Source organism: Trichosurus vulpecula, chromosome 1, assembly GCF_011100635.1.
Source record: "Trichosurus vulpecula isolate mTriVul1 chromosome 1, mTriVul1.pri, whole genome shotgun sequence".
Taxonomy (NCBI): domain Eukaryota; kingdom Metazoa; phylum Chordata; class Mammalia; order Diprotodontia; family Phalangeridae; genus Trichosurus; species Trichosurus vulpecula.
The window spans coordinates 445,937,270-445,961,930 of NC_050573.1; the positions used below are offsets into that span (position 1 = coordinate 445,937,270).

Genomic DNA, 24,661 nt, shown 5'->3' on the forward strand with positions numbered 1-24,661 from the left:
ACTGCATGGAGAACCAAATGATGAGACTGGCCCCATTTTAAGTCACAGTCATATTTGGTCAATGGAATTAACCAAAGACAGTAGATAAGGAGCAGATAAACAGGCAGAGCATTTATCAAGAGCTAGGCACTGTACTAAGCATTAAGGTACAGATGCAAGCCCAAAAAGGCAGTCTCTACCCTCAAGGAACATACATTCTAATGGGGAAGATAATCCATAAAGGGGAGCTAGGAAGCTGTGGGGGACCGAGGCTATTGGTGGGGAGGGGGAGAAGTTCAGAGAATGAAGTGTGGAGCCAAGAAGAGAGCACCGTCTGGGACCCTCATGAAATGGATGACTTGAGTCAGGGTTTGAGCTATCAGTCAAAAGAGAAAGCTAATCTACCTCCAGAGAAAGACCTGATAGAGTCTGAATGCAGATCGAAGCATACTTTTTAAAAAAGTCTTCATTATTTTTCTTGGGTTTTTTTGGTCTGTGATTTCTTTCACGACATGACTAATATGGAAATACGTTTTGCGTGACTGCATGTGTATAATTATCAAATTGCTTGCCTTCTCAATGAGGAGGGAAGAGGAGGGAGGGAAAGAATTTGGAACTCAAAAATTTAAAAAAAAAGAATGTTAAAAATTGTTTTTATATGTAATTAGAAAAAATAAAATATGAAAAAAATATTTTTTTAAAAAAGAGAAAGCTACAGGCACAGCTATCTCCAGGATGACAAGGCAGGAGGGGAAGTGAAGAAATCAGGATAGAGTAGAATCTCTGATAAACCAGTCTAGCACTGGTCAGATGGTGGAAAAAGGTTTAATTCACACTAAATGAGTTGTCACTCTATCTGGTGGCTCTGCCAGATTTCAGAGGTACATAAATTTTAAGAGTAAAGAGGATTTAGAGTTAGAAAAATCTGAGTAATCACCTAGTCCAATCCTCTTATTCCACAGATGGGAAAACTGTGACCTCTTAGAGAGGTGGCATGATGGCTACAAGGTCATTCAGATGTTGGGTAGAAAAAATGCCATTTGAATCTAGGTCTTCTCACTCCAAATCTAATGATCATCCATTATGTCACAATACCTCTTAAGGACAGAAATTTACAAATCATTTCTGTATTCCACATCTTCCAGGTGGCCACATCCCTGCACACTTATTTAATCCAGTTGTAGAAAAATAGAATAGCATCCATAGTGATCCATGAAATGACCATAGTATCTAGCCTAGCGCCTTGGACAGAGTAGGCATTGAAAAAGTAGATATTGATTTAATTTGAAGCCTAAAAAAAGAAAAATTAAGGGAAAACTGAAAATTGTCTGAAGAGTGGAATCCATTCAGTTAGCAAAGTATCTGCTGTCCTCCATCACTTTTTAGGGGGTATGGGGAACAATCAGGGTTAAGTGACTCACCCAGAGTCACACAGCTAACATGTATTTGAGATCAAATTTGAAATCAGTTTTTCCTCACTCCAGGGCCAGTGCTCTATCCACTGTGCCACCTAGTTGCCCCCTCTGCCCCCTTTCCATTACTTTTGAGAATAAATAATAGACTATAGAGATAGTGAAGAAATTTAGCTCAAACATGAGGAAAGCCTTCTGGACTGGAGTAGTGAGATCTTAGAAAGAGTTACTGAGGAAGTTGGAGAGTCTTGGAGATCTGGCACCTGACATTTAAAGATTGTTAGAAACATGACTGCTCCCTGCTTTGGATGGTTTGAGGTTGCACCTAGAATATGCAGATGAACCAGAAAGCTTTTCGAGGCCTCTTCCTGCTTCATGGTTATCTACTGTCCTGTAACCTTTCAAGGAACTGAGAGGCTTAGAAAAGCACAGCAGCATGACATTAGTCTGAAATCACGGCAGGCCTGTCTACTAGACTGTAAGCTTCTTAAAAACAGAGACCTCATACACTGCTATCTTTCCTGAAGAGCTTTGCACTTGGTAGGTACTTGATATGCTTATTGAAATTAATTGAATTCAATACATATTTATTAATGCTTTAATAAATGTGTTAATGTGCTAGGCACCATACTAAGTGCTGGGGATACAAAAAGGCAAGAAAAAAATAGCCCCTGCCCTCAGGAAGCTTACAGTCCAATGGGAGAAAGAACAGACAAACAAATATATACAAAGCAAACTATACACAAGATAAATAGGAAATAATTAACAGAGGGAAGACACTGGAATTAAGAGGCGTTGGAGAAGGCTTCCTATAGAAGGTGGGATTTTAGTTGGGATTTAAAGGAAGCCAGGGAGGTCAGTAGTCAGAGTGGAGGAGGGGGAGCATGGGGGATAGCCAGAGGGTATGCCCTCCTTGCAGATAAGGGCTGTCATCTTGTGAGGGTGAAGGACAAGGCTAAGAGCAGTCTTTAGACATTCTTGGCTTAGTGATATGATGTTGACTCCAAAGGAAATACCCTTTGGATGACGGTAGAGGCTTATGTGGCTCTCTGTTCCCCCCCAACTTTCTCCTGGGGTACCAGGGTCAAGAATAGGAATGTTTCTTTAGCTGTTTGAGTTCCCAAAGGGGTACAGAGCAGAGACTTCAAGCAAGTGGTGGATTACTGTGAGCAGCAAGAGATCTAACTTCCCTCAGTGCCCAGCCCTGGTGTACCTCCTACAGGAGGCCCTCCATGATTCCTTCCTTCACAAATCTGGCATTTACATCAGATGAACGTAGTTTGTATTTATCTATCAGTATAGGCATCATCTCCCCCCTCACTAGAAATCAGGGACTGGTTTGTTTTTGTGTGACCCAAAGCACCTAGCACAGTTACTTACTAAATAAGCATACTTACATAAGTTACTTACTGAATAATTGCTGAATGAATGAATGAATGAAAAAAGGGAAAGAACTGAAGCGTTCCTAAGGAACATGTGGCAATAGAAGGGAAAGGCTGAAGGGAATCTACCCTTTCCAATTATAGCTGGTAAAGGACTTTTGCCAAACAAATTCCTACAACAGATAGAAATGCTATAGGGCCAACCCTCCAGCATTACACTCCTCCATCACCCATGTGTGATGATGAGAATAACAGTTAGCTTTTACATTGTACCTATGTGCCAGGCACTGTGCAATATTATTTCATTTAAACCTGAGAAGTAGGTGCTATTGTTATCCCCAATTTTACAGTTAAGTAAGGCAAACAGGTTAAGTGACTTGCCCAAGGTCACACAGCTAAGTAAGTGTCTGAGGGTGCACTTGAACTCAGGTCTTCCTGATTCCCCACCGAGCACTCTATCTACTGTACCACCTACCCACCCTGTCTTGTAGAGTCTCTTTTGTCCTTCCCAAGGAGCTGAGAGAATTATATGTAGGATCAAATGCCATTTAGTCTGAAGAAATTTCAGACTGTCTTGAAAAAATTTTGGACCTAGGTAACTAGGGTTAAAAGTCTGTACTAGCTCACATGAGCAGCAAGATGTGGCGTAATTGCTTTCTGCAAACCTGTTCAACCCCAACACCTCAAAAGAAAGGAATGATGCACCAGACTGAGTAATTTCAGTGGCCAAATCTTTTCTTCTTAAGGTTTGCAAAGAACTTGTTTCTTAAAATGAATGTTTTTATTGTGAACTTAATTATCTACAAACATTAATATTTCAACATAAAAGGAACAAGACCGAGGCTTGTATAACAAGCTGTGAATTTTTATGGTTTTTTTTAAAAAGAAACATATAAGTGTATTAAGTTTAACAATGTTGTAATACAATTCCTCCATTTTTGTTCCCCTTTGCACTTTTCTTCTGTGTATTTAAGAAGAGATATTTTATTGCTGCCTTTTTTCTCTCCTATCACACTATTCATTGACCTAATGACCACTTCCTCTGCCCCCATCCCCAGTAGAAACTTTCCATTGTGGCAAATATGTATATGCCAGCAAAACAAATCAACACATTGGTCTAGTCGGAGAATGCTTGGCTTTCTTCGAGGATCAGCTCAAGTACCAGTGCCTTTGAGAAGCCTTTTCTAACTCTCTCAATTATTACTGGCTGCCCTGCCACCATCGTTGTGTATTTATTTGGTATATATCCTGTGTTTACCTATCTGTGAACATATTGTATCCCTTAGGAGAGTATAAGCTTACTGAAGGCAGTGGCTATGGTTTGTTTTGTCTTCATACCACCAGCATCTAGCACAGGGGTGGGGAACCTGGAGCTTCGAGGCCACACGGGGCTCTCTAGAGCCTCAAGTTTGGCCTTTTGACTGAATCCAAACTTCACAGAACAAATCCCACTCCCTGGCAACAGCTTGGATACGGGGATGAGAGATCATGAGGAGTCAAGAGTGACACCTATGTTGTGAAAGAGGATACCTCTGTTGTAAGTAGTAAGGAAAGTTGGAGGGAGAAGGGGTTTAGGGGAAAGATAAGTTCTCACTTGGAAATAGGGAGTTTAAGATGTCTACTGAACATCCAGTTTGAGATATCTGAAAGGCAGCTGGAGATTTAAGATTGGAGGTCAGCAGAAACACTGGGGCAGGATAGGCAGATTTGGGAACCATCAGCATGGAGATGGCAATTAAATCCATTAGGGGTCAAGTTCTCTCTCATTCTGTGGTCAATCAAAGTAAGACTGCGGGGAAGTGGAGGTGTGGTAGTGGTAATGTCAATGTCAAGGGTCAGAAAGGATCTGACTTTCTATGTTACAGTGCCTATAAATGCAGTGTAAAAGTCAGGATGTCTTATGGGAATATTAAGAAATGCTAAATTCTGGGAATTGTAGCAGCAATGGAAAACTGCCTAAACTAGCTAATTCCTTGACATCCTTCAAAAGTAGAAACATGTTTTGTGAGTTTTAGAGCTCATACTCTGCTAATTTGTGGTCTGAAATGTTTTGATTAAATAGTAATTTCTTCATCCAGGTATTTGCCTTCAACGGGGTATTAGGAACAAAAAATGATAGTTTCTAACCATAAATTTCACCCTTAGAGAAACAAATGAATATGGGAAAAGGGAAAGCAATCAACTCATCCTCTCCCCTTTGCTGGATAATGGATATTCCCTGCATTCAATTTGTTGTTGCAAGGCATTCAATTCATCTCTTCCATGTTCCCACAAATGCATTTGCACTTTGTAAAAGGAAAAAGCATCTCAATAGAATAGAGGTTGAAATGAGTTTGAGTAATATCCTACATTTGTATTATGATTCCAGAGCTTTATTACTTGGTAGAATCAATGACATTCCCCACACCCTCCTTCACTTCTGCCTCTTGGAATTCCAAGCTTCTTTCCAGGATCAGCTCAGGTGCTTCCTTCTACAAGAGGCATGTCCGGTGCTTTCCCCTTCCTGGAATTACTTTGTATTTGCTTCTCTGTATCCCTAGTCTCCCACCCTCCAACAAGGAAAAAAACCAAAAAGCTGGTTAAGGTCAGGGATGATTTCAGTTTTGGCTTGGTATCCCCAGATCCTAGCCCAGTATCTGGCATGTTAACCCTCCATATTTACAGATGAAGAAACTGAGGCCCATCGAGAAGAAATGCCTTGCTTGAAGTCGCACAGCTGTCTTATTGGCAGAGCTGAGACTAATTTAGGTCTGTAGGTTAGCCCAGGGCTCTTTTTGTTTACACTGAGACCTGTGTCCAAAGCACTCCGGAAATTCTAGTGTTACACACGTGGCGTAAGTGGTTATTAGTGTTACGCTATATTGTCTCTTTTTAAAAAAAATCTCCCAAAGAAGAAAAAAAGTTCAATGATATTGAATGCATGTTTCCCAGAAACAGCTGTGGAGAAAATACCATTTTGTTTCTCTCCTGAGTGGCTTTTAGGGAATGACCATCCTTCTAGAGCCCTACTCTTCCTGCTTCAATAGAGAGATTATCTTTTTTTTTTCTTTTAATTCTATCCATTTTCCTAGCAGACACCCCCCCCCCCAATAGGCCCACTAGTTTATTTATGGCAGACATTCCATAGCACTAAAGATACCACCACACTTGTTTACAATGGCGGTAATGGGGATCCCAGAGTAGAAACTGGACCATGTTTTAGCTACTGTCCAAGTCCTTATAGACAAGTGTACTCTGAGAAGGACCAGGGTTATCAATCTGGAAAACTGTTGGTAACAAATCCTTAAGCTTTGTGAAACTGGGTCATTGATTAAATCGGAGAATATTGGAGCTCTAGGAGACTTCAAGGATGATTCTATCCAAACCCTTCACTTAAGGATGTGGAAGCCCAGAGGTGGAGCGGCTTGTCCAGGTGCCCAATGATGAGGCTGGAACTTGAACCTATGCCCCCTCCTCCTCCTAATGCAGAGCCCCGTCCAACCAACCAGTCAATGATACGAAAATGATAAAACACACATGCACACACATACACATAGAACATCTTTTAACCACTTTTGTATTTTATTGTGGAACTGAGTTTGTTTCCTTTACATCAAATGGAAGAGGGGATATTGCACACAAATGTCATAAAAGCACTACATATTACTTTCACTGGAAACTAATTTTCTACATTAGATATGACTGGGTAGAATAGAGTGATGCAGGATTATAAGACATAATACCATACACAGCTGCAGACCGACACAAACACCATTCAGAACAAGAGAGAGGAGTGTGTGAGGTGCTTCTCAGCCCAGCTCAAGACTTTCTTCCTGAGATCGGCAATAGAGGCAGCGACGGCCTAGGAGGGACATCTCACCATAGCCGCCCTCAGTGGTGCTGCCGCCGTTCAGGCAGCCCAGCCTTGAATGCATATATCCTCAGTACCTCTCATCATCCAGAGAGCCAAACTACTTTAGTACAGAGAAGCTTTTTGTGTTATGTTGTGTTGTGTTGTGTTTTCCGACTTTTCGTGGGTGCTGCCTTGTCAATTCTCTTAAGCAGAAGTTACAACAAACAGGTTGGTTTTTGTTAGTTGTGTTGTTTTTTTTTTAAATTTATACCAGGTGAATAACATAATTGCATTTTAAGAAATGCTCATCCCTAGATCGCTTTTGGTGTGTTGTTCAGTTAAAAGATCAAAGCTTACAGTTCCTTTCAAATGTAAACAGAACCGCTTTCTGATCTACTAAATTAAAAAAAAAATACTAGAACTCTCACAATATCATCACTGAGCAAGAACCTCCCAGGGACAGGTGCCTGAAATAGAGGCAAGACAGCAGTTCTAAAGTAGCACAGCAGCTTTGGGGTGCTGTGGGTTTATTGGGGGGGACATATGGGGTGGGTACGGGGCTGTAAAACACCATTAACCAAATGATTAAAGTCTTAGGGAATGAGCCTTGGAAAGCTCCTAAATTGTGTAAACTATTGGAGACACTTAAAAACATTCATATACACCATGGGATCTATGTTAAGTAAAAACAAAAATTAAATGCCATGGAGATGGTGTTGGAGGGGGTCAATGTATCCAGTCCCACCACAAGACTGAAAAAGCATGCATGGGCAAGAGCGTGGAAGGAAAGAGCTGATTCACATTGGAAATGGAAAACCTCTAATGTTCATTCTCCATCAAATTTTGTCCAGAGTACTACCACCGAGGTCGTGATTATGAATGTTGTCAAGGGGAATACCGTCATTTAAAGTGAGTGTGCTCTGCACTGAATATTGAATCTATGTAAGTGTAGGAATCAATATAAACCATGCTCCTAGAAATCTGTGCTGATTTACAGAGCTCACCATGAATGTACACAGTACATTGTGATGACTGGTGCTAAAAGAAGTGGGTAGGTCTGTAACTAGCAAACTTATTCACACGGGCAGGAAAGGCTTTGGGGCAAAAAGAGCTATCCCATCGTCAACCTTGGTTTACTTTGTAACACTCAGGCTGTTACCGTCGTTTAGAATGGAGGTGGATGGAGGAACCAATTACAATATTTTATAGGAAAAAGCCAGCTGATCAGTGACGTCCTTTACTTTCTTTCTCTCTTTCTTTCTTTCTCTCTCAAATTCTGTAGCAGCAAAAAAGAAAATATACTAGAAGTGGAAAATGGACTGCTATTTGGCCAAAATATACGTTCATTTGCTTAAAAGCAAAACTAACAAATAAGCCAAAGCTCCCACCATAACTAGACCTCCTGCCGGATAAAAACTACCAAAGAGTTCTCAAGTGGGCAAGAGGGCAGAAAGTTTGCTCAATTTGGAATCTTATCTGCAGAAGACAGTGGCAGAATTCTTATTAATCAATTAAGTAATAAAGTGTTTTTTCTTTCATTTCACAAGCTGTCCTGTACAATAAATTCTAAGAAAACAATTATGAACTCAGCAAATTTGATTTTCTTCATAATTCATTCCCTTCGTATGTGGGGTTGTTTTTTTTTTTGTTCCATAATAATTCTGAGTTGTTTTTTTTTTTAAAGGATTTTGAAGAGACAGAGTAATAAATAAAGGCTGTGTTGCTAGAGACAATCTAACAAAAATAGAATATTAATTTCTTTTAAATTAAACATTTGAAAAACTTAATTCACAGCATTAAGTGGACTGCATGAGCCCTTGATGAAAGGGCTCTGAAGCACATTTTTAAACCCTCATAAAAGTTAGCAGTGCAAACATACACCTTATCAAACAAAAATAAACTAACAATGTTAATTCTGAAATAAATAACAAACGGAAAATAAAATGAGGTCATTGTTCAGCTACTTAGTGGACCTTAGAGTCTGCAGGAAATGTGAGTTGTGCAGAGCAGCACAATTTCTTTAATAAAAGCATCCTTCTTTTCAGATTTGGGAGCCCCAATAGCTCACCTGAACCTTAGCTTGACCTTCATCAAGCTTCCCAAACTAATGTGTCAAATGGCTGTGATGGGAGAAATTATCTCCCTGTTCTAGGTTATGATTCTGTAGGAATTGTGAACTTAACTGCTCTTAATTTAAATTTTTTTTTTAAAGAAACAAAATGCCAAAGCAAAAATTTGCTTGGGTTCTTTAAATGTATTTTGGCTCATTCATCTCATTGCTGAAGGTGTTGAAAGAAGTAAAACATCAGATACTCTTGAGTGCCGTACCTGTCCTGTTGGTTCCCACTCTCAAATATCACTAACACTTAAATTTAAATGTTGTTGGGGCGGGGAGGGGGCATGTGACACTGGGTGGTAGAGAAAGAACCATTATTCCTGGCAGTTCAGGGGCTTTCATCAACACATGACTGCAAAACCAGACTTCATTCTCATCAAAACCTCAAACAACATTTTTGAGGGGGTTTTTTGTTTGTCTTACAAGACTTCTTTAAAAAAAAAATAAAATTACCTTCACCTGACATTTTTTTTCTTTGCAGTTTCCTGTAAACAAAAACTTGTGTTAAAAAGTTCATCTATGAAAAGTTCACACATAGCTAAAAAAAAAATTCTTCTGTACACTTGTTCCCGTAATTGCTCTGAAATTAACTGAAAACAAAAAGCCAATGAAAGACAAAGGAAGGTAAATACTGTACACTCGCTGAGAACCTCTGTCAACATACGGTTAAGAATGGTTCACTACGTTTCCCACTTCTGGTCACTGATGCCACTTCAGGCTTGATCTCGCTGTAATATAAAAGAAGCTTTCAAAAAGGCTTGTCTTGTTGGGGTGAGGGGCTGAAGTGCACTGATGTGGAGCCGGTGGTGTTCCATCGACATACTGGTCACTCATAGCACCAAGCTGTTGGACCAATCAGATCGGCTCCTAATACCACACGTGCACACTCACACTCCTTTGACTGGTGTATCTATAATCCTACACAGACGTTTTATAAACTTGCTGTCTCATGTTGAAAAATAAGTGCGTCAAGTATCTTTGTACATTCAAGTCACTTTCTAAGGCAAATTGTCTACCGTAGGTATGTACTCCCAACTGCTTTGGTATTTTGCTTCAGTTAATTGGCTGTTGACTTGGGTGTTCACACATGCAGGTCGAGTGATTCGGAGTGGACTAAGTGGTGGACACTGGGAGCATGCCTTAGACCAACCTATTTGCAAGTTAAAAGAAAAGTTCTGAGAGTTCTGAATGGGGTTCCAACTACTTGTGGGTCCAGCCTAGGATTATTATGCTACGTCAGTATGCAGACTTCAAACTAGAATAGGTAAGATGGATGGGAAGATTTCACGTCCCTTCAGAGTCACTTCCCTTCCTCATGTTGTTGTTGTTGTGGGTTGTTTGTTTGTTTTCCAGAAAACTTAGTTTAGTAAGTGAAGACCCTTTTTTGAGAACTCAGACTCATATAAATTGAAAACTTGCTTTGCTTGTGATAATCTAAGTAAACTGCAGAAGTAAATACACCTATTGCCCGAGACAAATGCAGACCTAATTGTTTGTGACTTTCTCCTCCTTACCCTACCCCTCTCTCTTTTTCTGTGTATCTATCTTGCCAGCACTCACTCTTTCACTGTCTGTCTTTCTCTTCTGCTCTCTCTCTCTCTCTCTCTCTCTCTCTCTCTCTCTCTCTCTCTCTCTCTCTCTCTCAGACAAATGCCTCTACCTGGCAGAAGTCAAGTTGGGTTTGCTAGTGCATGGTTTCTAAAACGTTCAGCGGAGATGAGCCAGGATTTGTAATTTTGCAGTAATTTGAACCCTATTTTGGGAATACTGTTACTTCCCTTTAGCAATCAGCAAAAACTGAAAAATATTAGTGACTTGTATCACCATGACACAGTATAGCATTTGGCAGGTAAATAGTCCAGCAGTTGAATTGAATGGGTTAACTTTTTTAGAAAAGGTGGTTTCAAATTGAAGAATTTCTGGAAACAAAGTTTAAAGGTTGCGTTGTGTTCTTTTGTTTGTGTTTGTTTTTTTTTTTACAATTCAATCTTGCATGCGGGGAAGGATTCATCTTGCATGACAACAGTGCTGCTGCTCGCCAGAACCATGATGTTGAGGTCCTGCTGTTTCTCGTGGGTCTCTTGGTACCACTCCCTCATCACTTCGGAGTCATGAGTTGGGATTAGGGTCACCTGAAGGGTGAAAGAAGACAGCCTTTAATAGCTTCAGCAATAAGGAATGAGGGAGAGAACATAGTGGTAGCTTCCTCAACAAATGGTTTTCGGCTCTCAAAAAAAGGTGACGGGGCTTTGAGGATCCCACTTTGCAAGCTGGTAGAGGTAGCCCCCCTCCCACCCACAAAAGTCACCATTCATTCATTCAGGGTAGGGGAAGGGGAGGGGGAACAAAAGTTAAAAACAAAATCTCATTATTTAAAGTGCAATAGTCATCTCATTATACTTCTCCGCTATGGAGAAAAGAGTTCTATAAGGCAGGGTAAAATTTTCAGTCTTTCCCTATTGCAACCTTGAAAACAATTCAGTTTATGGGGTTTTGGGAATCACATTCTTGTATATCCACTGGTTAAATCTGGCTAAGACATTAACCTCAGACCAAAGGTTCCCTCTATTTTCCTTCTGATTCTAATAAATCTAAAATTATTCAGCATGTGACAAATCCAGCAGAACATAAGCCCCCCTCCCCCCCAAGGGCAGGGACTATGTTATCTTTGTCTTTCTATCCCAGAATAGTAGCTGCTTAAAAAATGTTTGTAGAATAATTGATCTCTGCCTTGGACTAGGAAGTCCAGAAGAGTATAGGCCAGGGGTAGGAAACCTTCAGCCTCGAGGCCACATGTGGCTCTCTAGGTCCTCAAGTGTGGCCCTTTGACTGAATCCAAACTTCACAGAACAAATCCCCTTAATAAAAGGATTTGTTCTGTAAAACTTGGACTCAGCCGAAAGGCCGCATCCAAGAACCTGGAAGGCCTCGAGGCTGCAGGTTCCCCACCCCTGGTATAGGCATTTCTCCAGAAGTTCTCCTGAAACATGCAGAAACATGATTTTGATCCATACAATAGTATCCATTAATTGGAGAGGGACCAGTTTTATAAAGATTTGTGGGTGTGAATATGATATGAGTAGAAAGAAGAGCTATCTACATCCAAAGAAAGAACTATGGAGTCTGAATCCAGATTGAAGCATATTATTTTCTCTCTCTCTTTTTTTAACCTTTCTCATGGTTTTTCCCTTTTGTTTGATTCTTCTTTCACAATGTGGCTAAGGTGGAAATATGTTTAGTGTGATTGTACACGTATATCCTATATCAGATTGCATGCCATCTTGGGAAGGGGTGAGGAAAAGGAGAAGAAAAATTTGGATCTCAAAATCTTATAAAAGTGAATGCTGAAAACTATAAATAAATACAGGCAGAAAGAAAAAAAAGCAGAACTTCAGAAAAAGTCCTTTCCTAACTTCTTTGTACCAAAGAACTAACTTCTTTGGATCAAACCTTGGATCCACCACTTTGCAATCATTATGTTGGAGCAGGGTTCTTGTGGATCACTTAAGAGTTTCTGTAATTCTCATCCTATTCACTCCTCTCAGGGGGAATACAGTTTATCAGAATGTGTTTGTATAGTTACCTGCATGTTACTTCCCCATTGAGCCTTTCCTTCCAGTAAGGAGTCCAGGACGGCTCTACTGGGCTCTTCGGCTGCAGGGTCATTTCCACTCACCACGTAGTAGGATGACCTCACTCGCTTGAAAAATTCTACATCGACATTTTTGCTGTTGCTGTGATTGGGAATGTAGACAAGGTCCAGATACACAGGAGGTCCTGGAGGCACGGCTGAGGACTTGGCTGTCTTGGTAGGCCCAGATCCTTGGGTAAGTAAACACAGAATGGTATACGTCACACCAGTTTGAAGTAAGCCATAGAATAATCGTACTACCCTTTACTCATTACAATGATACCTAATGCACACATCATTCTTTCTTCCTTCTTTTCCCTCCACCCCTAATGGATCCAGAAAGAGGTTAAAAGGTGGAGGGGGGGAGGTCGGGGAGCAGTCATGGAGCTGGAAAGACTAGTGTCTTTCTTCATATATCCTTTATAGTTAATTTGGGTATTTATAATAGTCAAAATAACTTATTCACTATCTATGTCCAGAGAAAGAACTGATAAATGGAAATATATATAGAATAATTTTACATATATACATATGTCTAACGGTAGCCATCTCCAGGGTGAAGAAGGGGAGGGAAGAAAAAAAAAAGAAATTTGCCTGATAATTTTGTCATATATTTGAAAGGAATAGCAAGTTGTACATAGTAGATTTACAGTTTCATATGTAATCATCTTTTTTAATGGTACTACATTATGGAAATGACTGTTTTATTCCATAAATTAAAAAAAAAAAGACCCGTGTCAAAATCCTGCCTTTGACAAATAGTGGACCTGTGACTCTTGGGCCAATCCCTTAACCTCAGTTTCCCCAACAACTCTGTAAGACTGTGAATTGCAGGTGAGTTGCTGATCCATATTTATTAAGGAAATTTCCATACAAGGTGTTCTTTATAGAAATAAAATCACAGGTCCAGGCCTTCCCACCAGTGACCACCTTCTCCCCCTTCCCTCATAGAACCAATGCTTGCAGGGATACCGAAAAAGCAAAAATAGTTTGTGTATTGTTTCAATATGAGAAATAAGAAAGTAGGATGACTTCTCCATAGACACAGTCCCCTAAATGGCAATAAAGCCTTGCATTCAAGATGCAATGAGGGTGTTTAGGTTTTCTCCTTTAGCCCATCCATGACAGGCAATTTTCTTTGTGTAACCTCATCTCACTGCTTGAGATGAACCGGGGTGATGGAGCTGAGACATCTGGCTACCTTCCCATCTCCAGAGCTCATTCAACATCATATGCCAAAATTCATGATAAATGTTGGCCCCATGTCCCCGGAGCAGTGAGCCTTTCAGACAGTGTTGGAAAGCTAAACTGTAACCGTTCTGTAAGGTTGTAGGGGAGAAGGTTTTCTTTAGCCAACTGGGCCATACCCAACTGAGGGAAGTGAGGGACATCTTTTATCCAGACCTCACACCTTCCATCAGAAAGGCCCAAAGTCCAAATCCAGACCGATCAGGGGGATCACTCCTTGAAGCAGCCACAGCGCTGTCTGGTTTGGGGTACTGCCTTATCTCACTAACTTGAGAAGCTGGGGCCACGGAAACCATCTTGGCAGAGGTCTTTGGCTGTCTGCTTCCCTAAGGAGTTAGGAACTTGCTGCAGCTAAGCACAAGCCTGGAAAGAGACTTTTTGCCTGATAAAAACTACCAAGAGTTCCCAACAGCTTTTCCAGAAATCCCTGCATAGCAGTTTCTCTAACTTCAAGACTAATCTAAAATACTAGCTTCTGCAGGCAGCCTTTCTGGGTCTCCTACGCCTACCCCTACTCAATTTCTATCCTGCAGATAATTAGTTATTTAAGCATCGTCTCCACCATTAAAACATGAGTTCCTTGAGGGCAGGGACTCTGTTTTTGCCTCTCTTTGTTTCTCCAGGCTTTAGCACAGTGCCTGGTGCATGCTAAGCATTTAATAAATACTTGTTAACTGACAAAAAGAAAATAAAAAGCACCTGCTTCAGCAGATTCTCACTAGCTCCCCCCCACCCCAGTCAATGGGCAGGCCAAGTTGCTGGGAGATATCGCTCATGTGTGCACATACAAGGAGAGCAATATACTCCTGCGTATTGAACTAGGTCATTTGAAGGGTATCTGAAAAGGCCAGCAAACCAACCGGGGCATCTTTGGAAACCTGCTTGTGGCTAGAGAGGGGAGCTAACAAAAGTCTGAGGTTAAATTGGGTATTTAACATTCAAGTCAAATCAGTTAAAATAAAGTATGCATCACACCATTGGTAAGGATAAATCACATATGTGCACACACGGGCATTGACAATTAACCTCTGAACAGAGAAATGTTTCAAGTGGTTGAAACCTTAATAGGGCTGGCCCTAGGATATTTCAAAGCACTTAACTATATTCTATATTTTTCAACTTTATGAAAACTGTGCAGTTTGCCCTGAAGGATTCCTATGTTCTCCATGGGACTTACAAAGGCCATGTCTTCCAAAGTGGAAAAACAGAAACACCAAGGAATTCATTAAGCCAGTCAATTATGTTTAAAACTCAATGGTGGCTATTTGAGTGAAATAGTTAGTCCCTTAGTCCTGAATAGCCACAGTCAAAGACTTTTCTTCACAGGCCTTGTCTACCTTTCAGCTGGCTACCCCATGACTTATCTTCCAAAAAATAGACATGTTTGCAAAGAATTACTTTGTTATGTTATTAGTAAAGTCCAGCAGCCCTGACTAGATGGATCTTGTTGAAATATCCAGTGACAGTAGAGAAAATGGACAGGATTTAGGGTATTTTTAATGCAAGGAATACCAAAATTTTTTTTTTCAGAAATAAGTCTATTAAATGAGTGGAAAAGCACCTTCGTACAGGATGGGCTCATTCACATCAAAAGCTTCCATTTAAAACTTGACCTCTAAATTATCCTTTTAAATGACTCAAAGAATATTGTTAAACTGGTAGCATGAGTGTTACTAGTAGCAAATTAAATATTTTTAAAAACACACCTAGTACATTTTGTTTTTATATCTTTAGCCAATTTGCTTGTCACTGTTTCTCAGGCTGAGGGGTTAATCTGGTGGGTTTCATTAATTCTGGGCTGTCTTTCAGGGGACTGGGCTGTTTAAACATGAAGGACTTTAATTTGTGGAGCACGAATGTACATGTCTCACTGGGATCAAGGACTATTCTGATTTGGACTGAGTCTTGAAGCTGATTCTTTGTATTTTAAAAAAGAATTATCTGTAGCATGGGACTTTCCCTTATTTAAGAGGCACCTAAACTTTAGAATCTCAAAAGTTTGCTAGATTTTTTCCAATAAATATAGGACATGCTATTTGTAAAGTATTTTACATACATGTTTTTGTTAATTTTCATTCATTTGTATGTACTAGGACTTAAAAATCTTGACTAAATATGTGAATATACAAGGAAAACATTAATGTAATCTACTGTCAGTGTATTAAAGTTTAATATTCAGAACCACTATAGGTAGTTGGCACAAGAGTGGCCTTTCCAGTAAGCCAAGGGCAGCTCTGGGGACATAATATGTCTGGAAAAAGGGACCAGAATATGATTCATTCCCAGAAACCAGAAATATCTAGGAGTTCTAATGAAGTGAGGCTTTAAACATAATTAGCCTTCTACATTTCTATTTAGAGACTCATAAAAAGGGAGTTGGATCAGAAAGGTTGTTTTATCAGAATTTTCCTTAATTAATACTTAGTGAATATTGGCTGGGACTCAGTTGCCATAGAAAATGGTAGATGACAAGACATTGAGTTGACAAGTTAGTGAGTTGACTTTAGTCTGGTAATTCATTCCCCAAAGTTCTTGCATTAAAAAAAAAATCTCTTGTGCCTAAAAGACTCATTCTTTGGCTTGGTATAAAACCAATTATTTTGGGTAGGGCTTTAGAGCCTATAAGCCCAAGCAGAGCCAAGACTAGGGCTAGGCAAGGTAAGCCTGGAGTGTAAGAGGGCACAATGAGAAAGGCCACTTAGTGTGATTTTATGTGTGTGTGTATATATGTATGTATGTATGTATGTATGTATGTATGTATATATATGTATATACACACATGCACACAAACACACACACATATATGTATATATATATGTGTATGTGTGTATAGATATATATATATATATATATATTTCCATGAATGAATGAAAAAGAACTTACTATAGGATAAACACTATGCTAAACAGAGGGGATACAAACAGAAAAGTAAAACAATCTCTCTTCCTCTCATGGAGCTTGGATTCTAACTGGGGGAATCAGATTTTTGTTTTCCATGGTTGTGTGTGTGTGTGTGTGTGTGTGTGTGTGTGTGTGTGTTATAGTGTAAGCCCAAATTATCATGGTGATGGTTCAGAGCTATCAATGGGCAGAAGGGGACATTTATTTTCAGATTTTGCCTAGGACACACAAATGCCTAGTCCTCACTCCACATTCAAGACCTATTTCTAGGAATCCTGAGGCTAGCCACCATACAGATCCAAAGCTCTAATTGAAGCAGTCTCAGATATCCTGGATGAGGGAGTGCAAGCAGAGTGCATCAGAATGTTACGGACACAGAATCCATCTTAAGACATTCAATGACACATCTCTATGTTGAACTAGTCCAATGGGATAATGTTCAAATGAGATAATATTTGTAAAGTGCCTAGCCTAGTGCCAGACATACAGTAGGTGCTTGATAAATGCTTGTTTTCCTCCTCCCTTCCCCCAGGGTCTACTGAAGGACATCAGGCTAGGGCTTTTTTGTCATGGGTGAATGGGGCATGTGTGGGTGTTTAGTGAAGGTCTCTTCAAGGGTTCTAGGTAGAGGACATTAACTTCTGTTAAAAATGTAATCTTTCTGCCCCAAATCAAGAAGCTTGGAACAGTGCCTCTCTCGCCTCACCTGCAGCTGCAGTCTTTGCTGACTTTGATGTGGAGGTGTTGGTGGCATTCTTGGCCTCCTTATCCTTCTCTTCTACACGAGAAGCTTTGACCTCTGGCATGGCACTAGTCTTGGTTGTTTTTTCTACGGATTCCTTCTTCTTTGGAGAAGTCGTTCTGGAGACCTTCTCTAAAGATTCCTTCAAGCCCCCTGGTTTGGGAGAGGCAGCAGACTGCTTAGACTTCCCATCGGCCTTTTTAACAGGTGAGGAAGACTTGGTCTTTGTACCTGGTTTCTTTGTTTTTGTCTTTTCCTTGAGGTCCTTCTTCAGAGCTTTGCCTAGATTCTGCTCAATAGCCAGGGCCTCTGGATCTACCATGGAGACATCAGGGTGGCGTGGGGATGGACTTCGGTCTTGCATTGGAACAGGGGGTGGGTCAATGTGTTTGTATGTGACAGTTTTGTCCGTGGGAATGGTTTCAGATTCATCTTCAGAGTCGATGTTGGCATCGGCTGTGATGGAAGGACACTCTTCCGTCTCGGGGGGAACATCTGAGTCTGTTTGAGATGGGGCTGATTCACTGACTGATGTGGGAGGGGTTTCATCACACTGACGCCCTTGTTGCTTTCCTCCTGGGGGTGGTGGGCCCCCTCCAGCTTGAGTGAGGGGTTTCTCATACTCCTGGGTCTGTTCTTCACTGGCAAACCACTCTAAGGGGTTGGGATTGATGAAGGAAGGTGAGAGTTCTGTCTTGGGATGCTTATATTCACAGGAAGACACGAGACACAAATCAACATCCTGACGGGCTTGTGTGGGAGATTTCTTTTCTGCGGAGAAACAGTGGTCTGATGTCTCGTAAGAGTAGGTAGAAGCTTGGGGAGTTCTAGTAATGTTCTCAGCTGTCTCGTAACAGTAGGTGGGAGACTCGGGAGTCTGGCTTGTTCTCTTGGATGTTTCATAGGAGTAACTTTCAGAATCAGGGAAGCTGGAGATTTTTTCAGTAGTCTCATAGGAGTAAGTAGAGTCTCCTGGTGTCTGGCTACCATCCTCAGAATCATCATAGCCATTGCTGATGTCATCTAGGAGTCTTGAAGTCCTCTCCGTCTTTTCATGGGTATACCCTCCCAGATCAGGGGTCCTGGTTGTCTTCTCACTTGTCTCATAGGAGTATCCACCTTCTTCAGGAGTCCTTCTGGTCTTCTCTATAATTTCACAGGCAAAACCACAACCCTCAGGAACCCTGAAGGTCTTTTCAATTGTCTCATAGGAGTAGCCACTATCATGTGGAGACCTTGTAGCTGTTTCTGTCTTCTCATAGGAATAGCTGCCTAATTCAGATGATCTGGAAGTTTTCTCACATGTCTCATACACATAGCCTTCTTCATCAGGAGACCTGGTGGTTTTCTCAGTTTTTTGATAGGTGTAGCTGTAATCATCAGGCTTCTTCCCCTCTTGTTCCTTCTCTGTGCCAGATGAAGGCAGATGACTATTCAAGGATAGATGGTGTTGCATCGTATCAAATAACATGGAGGAACGGAAGGCATAGGTGTCATCAGAGGAAGTACCCACTGATGGAGATGGAGAAGGACTCCGGCAAGTGGATAAGTTTTCTTTGAATGCCGGGGTGGATTCTGAAAAACTGGGTGAATATAAAGGAGATGACTCTCTTGGAGTCAGTGGAGAGATATCAGACTTTGGTGAAAGCTTTTCTCCTTCCAGACTTTGCACTTTCTCAGAGGCCAGTGAAGAATACAATGACATCTCTCTGGGAGGAACGACATCCGAAAGAGCATCCTCTTGGAGAGGAGAAGCGATCTGTGAAGGGGTGTGTGCTGAAGAAGTAGATGGGGAAGCCTCTACCTGAGATACTGAGATGAGCTCAGAAAGATCGTTATCTTGGGTATAGGATGGCTCCTCAGCTGCTGGTAACTTATGTGAAAAACTGGACTCCTGCATGTCAGGACTGTAATCCACTTCAGTCGGTCCATTTTCTGATATGTGGAGCATACTCATGCCTGCTGTAGGATGGTCTGGAGATTGTCTACTAAAGTCCATTGCCAGAGATTGCTCAGGAGACTCCTGACCAAACTCAATAGACATTGAAGACTGTTCAGACTTATGCTCTTGCACTGGCGTTCTGGATTTGGCCGTTTTAGGGGAAAAATCTGGTGGTGAAATGGACATTGGTCTTGGGCATTCTTCCTTAGATGGAGACATTTCAGTTTCCTGGAAAGTAGTAGGTGTTTGTACGACAGAGACTGAAAGGGAATCATCCACCTCTGTGGAGTGTGGTGAGCCAACTTCAGCATGCAAAGAAGGAGACACATCATCAGTTGTTGGTTCTGGAAATGAACTAGTGGCAACTGAAGCTGTGGAAACTGAAGCAACACCTTCTATATGGGAGTAGGTGTCTTCTGCTACACCTTCATCAACAGGGGTCGCTGATTTATCAGAGACGGTGCCTTCAGAAATGGACATTTTGGTGTCTTCTTTAAGGGATCCAAATTGACTGCTATCGATCTGTGTAGGAGAGACATCTCCTGCTAATTTCCTTTCATCCAAAGTCAGGCCTGGCTGAGAACCTACAGCTTCAAAATCCTCCATTTTCTTTTCTTGGCCCAAGTCTTCCTTTATTGGTATAAATTCAGTGCTTTTCTCATCTTGTTTCTCTTGGAAAAGGCCAGTGGAAGTCATTTCAGAAACAGGACTTATTTGAGATGGAGAATCTTGTTTTCCAATCTTTTCTTCTAAAGGGCTCTCAATGTGTCTGCCAGAGGTCTTGACATCAGCACTCAGGAAAGTTTCATATGCAGATTCTGATCCAATCAATGGAGGACTGCGTAAAGGAGACAAGACTTTCTCAATTGGAGACTCAGAGTCAGGCACTGGCTCATCCATAGGGCTTACTGAGGTTTTCCCATTTTCATCTTTGGCATCATCAAACTCAAAACTTACAGGAACAGATGGTGCCTTTTCAGTAACATCTGATGGAAGATGGCTGGACTTCTCGTCAGTGGGAGATTGGTAGTAAGGAGTGTGGCCAGCACTGCCAGCGACAGACTGAGATGGAGAAACAACTTCCAGTGTTTTATCCTCTGGGCTTGCACAGTGTTCTTCAAGGACTTCCTGAGGTAGCTCAGGAGATTTGGGGATGGCTCCAGCTTCAGCTGAGACTTTAATCTCATTGGGGGTCAGAGAAAAGTTCACACTGCGTTCCCCGAGGGGTGTTTTTGCTATTGGAGATGGAGGAGCTGGGCTCAGTGATGGACTCTTGGCTGGACTAATTTTTTCATCTGAAACTGTTGATGAGTCATCTTTGATTTCTAGCATAGCAGTGGTTTTCATGTCCCTGTCACTGGAATGGTAAATATCTTGTAGAACAGATCTGCTAAATTTGTCTTCCTCCATTGATGAAGGTGGTGAGATAGTAGAAGCTGAAGCATTATAATCTCTGCCATCAGTGGCATCTGTCTTTGACCCATCAGATAATCCGTTGAAAGCATCAGGAAGCTTGGGCTTGGTGTATTCTTGAGGATACAGGGAAGACTCATATTTGGTGATGTTCACAAATTCCTGAGAAGGAGATTCACTCTCCTCATTGTTAGTCTCGTCACTCATCACGTCTCGAGGAGTGGACATTTCATCCATGGGAGTGGGTTCACTGGAAATCTCAATGGTTGATTGCGTGTAGCCTGATGTAGCAGTGAATTCTTCAGGTTGGTCCTCTCGATTCTCCTCATCAGAAACGGTGGCCTCGCTTTCTGAGCCACCAGGCAAAGTCTCATCATGAATGGAAGAAGCAGGTTCTCTGGCTGGAGACTGGGCTCCTGACTGCTTGCTTGGTGTGAGGAGTAAGCCATATTTATCCTCAGCATCAGCAGCCCCTGCTGCCTTGTCCACCACAGCCATCACGTAATCTTCCTCAGCTAGATGTTTTTCCATCTCATAGTCATCATCTCTGGCATCCTCTGTTTTTTCCTCCTCATCTAGTTCCTCCTCTGTCTCTTCAGCTTCTGCTTTCTCAATGATCTCATCCATGTCTTCTTCGGCTCGTTCATCACCACCTGCCAGAGATTCCCTTTTTTCCTTACCACGTCCATCTGCCTCAACCTTCATGTCTTCCTCAGCTTCCTCTTCCTCATCGAGTGCTCTTGCCTCCTCTGTGCCATGCTTGGCACTGCTCAGAGGCACATTTTCGTCACCTTCATAGTCAGGCTCCTCAGCTTCCTCTGTCTCTGCCTTTTCTTCATAATCTCCGGCTTCTGATGATTCTTCAAAACCTGTTCCTTCATCCTCAAACTTTTCATTGTCATCTTCCCGGTGCTTCTCTGCTAGCTCCAGCTCCTCAGGGGTCTGTTCACATTCCCCTTCCACTTCAGTTGTGGTGATGCCCTCATCGGGAGATTCAGCAGGACCTTTAATGACTTCAGTTTCTTTCTGGATGACATAAGCTTCGACCTGTTCGGTTTCTGCCAGTTTCTCTTCATCTTCTATTAGCTCTAGCTGAGGCTTGGTCTCTTTGAGAACATCAACTTCTTCAGCTTTTAGTTCTTCAAAGTCCTTGGTCAAGTCCTCAGGGGAGGACATGAGGGATCTCTCAGCTTCGAGTTCCTTGGCAGGACCGGTTGTGGCAATTCCAGTGGCTGCTACTACAGCGGCAGCTGTCATGGCTGTGCCAATGGCAGCTGCTGTGGTTTCAGGGACCTTGCTTTCTTTCTTAACCACCTTAATTTTCCCCTTCTCCTTTGGCTTTCCAGTGACAGTAGTCTCTTTCTTGATGGGCTCTTCCTTCTTCTGCACTTTAGGCTTCAATGTGGGCTTTTTGGCTTCAGAGACAGAAGTAGATAATTTCTTTGTGTCTTTAGGAAGTTTTTTAATGTCTTTTTTGATTTCTTTTTCTTCTTTTTTGATTTCTTTTTTATCTTCCTTTTTCACCTCCTTCTTGGTTTCTTTCAATAGTGTTTCCTTCTTTGTCTCCTTCTTGGGTTCTTTTTTCTCTTCTTTCTTGACTTCTTTCTTGACATCTTCCTTTTTAGGTTTCTCCTCCTTCTTGAGAGGAATTTTTTCCTCTTTTTTAGTTACCTCTTTCTTTGGCTTTTCCTTTTCTTCCTTCTTGTCTTCAGATTTTGCTTTCACTTCCTTTTTCACAATTTTGTCCTTGGTGACCTTGGGTTTGACGTCTGTGGCTTGCTTTTCAGCCACCTCAGCCTTCACCACAGAAGGATCTTCTTTGTTAGAAACCTCCTTTTCAGGCACTGAAGGTTTGGCTTCTGTTTTTACTGGTTTCTCTTTTTTCACTATCACTTTTTCTTTGCTTTCAATTTTGGGTGTCTTTTCCACTTGGTTGATTTTTGTTGTTTCAGGTGTTTCTTCTTTAGACTCTTTTCTAACTGGTTTGCTGGCAAGTGTCTTTGCAACAGGTTTGAGGCTTTCCCGGCTATCTGTTCTTTGTTTCAGTTTTACTTGTTTCACTGCTGGACTAGCCACTTGGCCAGAGAGATCCTTCTGGGTGACCATGGGCTGCTTCAGGAAGTCTAAATGTTTGAGTTTTTCCAGTCCTTCTAGTATGTTGTATTGGGGGCTGTTTCCAGGAAACAGGACTCGGATGATTTTCTCTGCAGGGTTTGCTGGATGCCACACAATTAAAGAAGAAACTGAGGTCAAATAGGAAATGGGAATATCTACTTCTTGGCCATTTGGCAGGATTAGTTCAGCCTTGTCTTTGTTGGTTCCAGTCCATTGGTTCATGAAGTATTGCATCTCCTTGCTACTCTTGACTGGGTTGAGCACATACATCTCAAGTTTCCCTACTCCCATCTTCTGAAAAAGAATGACAGGGTCAATGGTATTCCCTACACTTCTAGAGAGAGGTTCTGGTTTCATGGACAACTTGTTTAAGTATTGGAGAGTGAAACAAGCCTCTTCAATGCTCCTCTTCATCTTGATATTTGGATCAGGGTTTTTCAGGTTTTCAGGGACGTTGAGAAAGACAACTCCCAAATCAGGGGAGATCAGGTTTTTCATCCAGTCACTGTTGGTGGTGGAACCCTGAGACTGTTCCTCTTCCAGTTCAGCAATTTTCCTCTGCAGCATGCTGTTGATGCCTGGCAAGTTGTCATCTCCAATGTGGGTGAGTAGAATGGAGTCCACCCGGTCCAAGTGTCGAATAAGTTTCCAGAAGCAGGATTTTCTTTCTGATCCTCCATTGATAAGCATATTGAATCCATTGACAGCAAACAGCGCCGAATCGCCTCTGCCCCCTGGGAAAATGTAGCAACAGGGTTTGGAGAGCTTCAGAAATCCTCCTGATGTGGGAGGCTCCAGTATGTCAAAGGGAGATGGGACTTCCACTGATTCTGATAAATATTCAGTAAACTCTGAAAGTCCTTCCATTTCTGGTAATATTGAAGCTGAGTTGAGTTTAATATTGATGAAGTCCTGAAGGTTATGTCTGTCAAGGTTTGAATTCTTCCAGTCCCCTTCCTCGGGACAGAATAGGGTTAGGCTGGCTTTGTTGGCAGGATGGGTGGTACTCAGTAATTCCCCAATCTGGGATAAAGGGGAAAAGAATAGAAAGGAGATTTAGGTGAATGTCATCAATGAATCATCATCATCTTAAGTTAACAAGATGCTGACACAGAGCCAATGAGATGAATTGGCATATGATGAGGTAACCTATTTTCTCCTTTTTAAATGTCAAAGGAGAAGGCTTTGACAAGTCATTTTGCCACCAACAGAAAACTTTCCCTTTGGTTCCACAATATAGGCTAGATTTAAGCAATAAAAGTATGTATATACATGTGTGTGTACACATATGCATGTACATGTATACACACACGTATATAGATATACACACACATACATATATATGTATATACTACACACACACTCTGTGCACTTGTTGCCATATATATATATATATGTGTGTGTGTGTGTGTGTATATATATATATATATATATTTTTTTTTTTTTTAACAGAAAAAGCAGGGCTTCTTTCAAAATTCAGTAGGTAAGACGCTACCAAATTCTACTCTCTAGGTGATAGGGAGATGCTCACTGCTCCAAAATGATTAAATTTTAAAATGAATGTGGCACAGCAGAAAGCGTAGGACTGGGAGTCATCAAATCTAAGTCTGATTCCTGACTGTGCCACCTGTATGGCCTTGGACAAGTCACTTTTCTCTGGACCTCAGTTTTATCTATAAAATGAAGGACTTGGACTAGCTGTTCTCTAAAGGTTCCTTCCAGCTGTCTATCTATGATCTTATTAAGATTTTTATTTTTTAATTTTTTTTTGAGTTTACCAAGATTTATTTTCTCTCTTTCTCGTGCCTCCTCCCTGTTCCCAGGGAGTAGTCTGCCCAGTAGAGTCTAAGACAACAGCTGAATGTTCACAGCTCTGCAAGTACAAATGTTGAGGCAGAAATTATTAAAGCAGTTACACAATTTTAAAATTAAATGTCAAAATAATTTC

At 41.3% G+C, this 24,661-nt stretch overlaps 1 protein-coding gene across 1 annotated transcript in view; it reads right to left on the minus strand.

Annotated features, from left to right (window-relative positions):
• Positions 1-6,313: 6,313 nt before the first annotated feature.
• The window catches only part of MAP1B (microtubule associated protein 1B), a 126,059-nt gene continuing 107,711 nt past the window's right edge, over positions 6,314-24,661 (minus strand). The window contains exons 5-7 of the mRNA XM_036764284.1: positions 17,208-23,736; positions 12,305-12,543; positions 6,314-10,853 (exon numbers count right to left, since the gene is read on the minus strand). Of these exons, the coding sequence (XP_036620179.1) occupies positions 10,698-10,853; positions 12,305-12,543; positions 17,208-23,736 (6,924 nt within the window). The 3' untranslated portion in view covers positions 6,314-10,697. The remainder of the gene's footprint in view (positions 10,854-12,304; positions 12,544-17,207; positions 23,737-24,661) is intronic.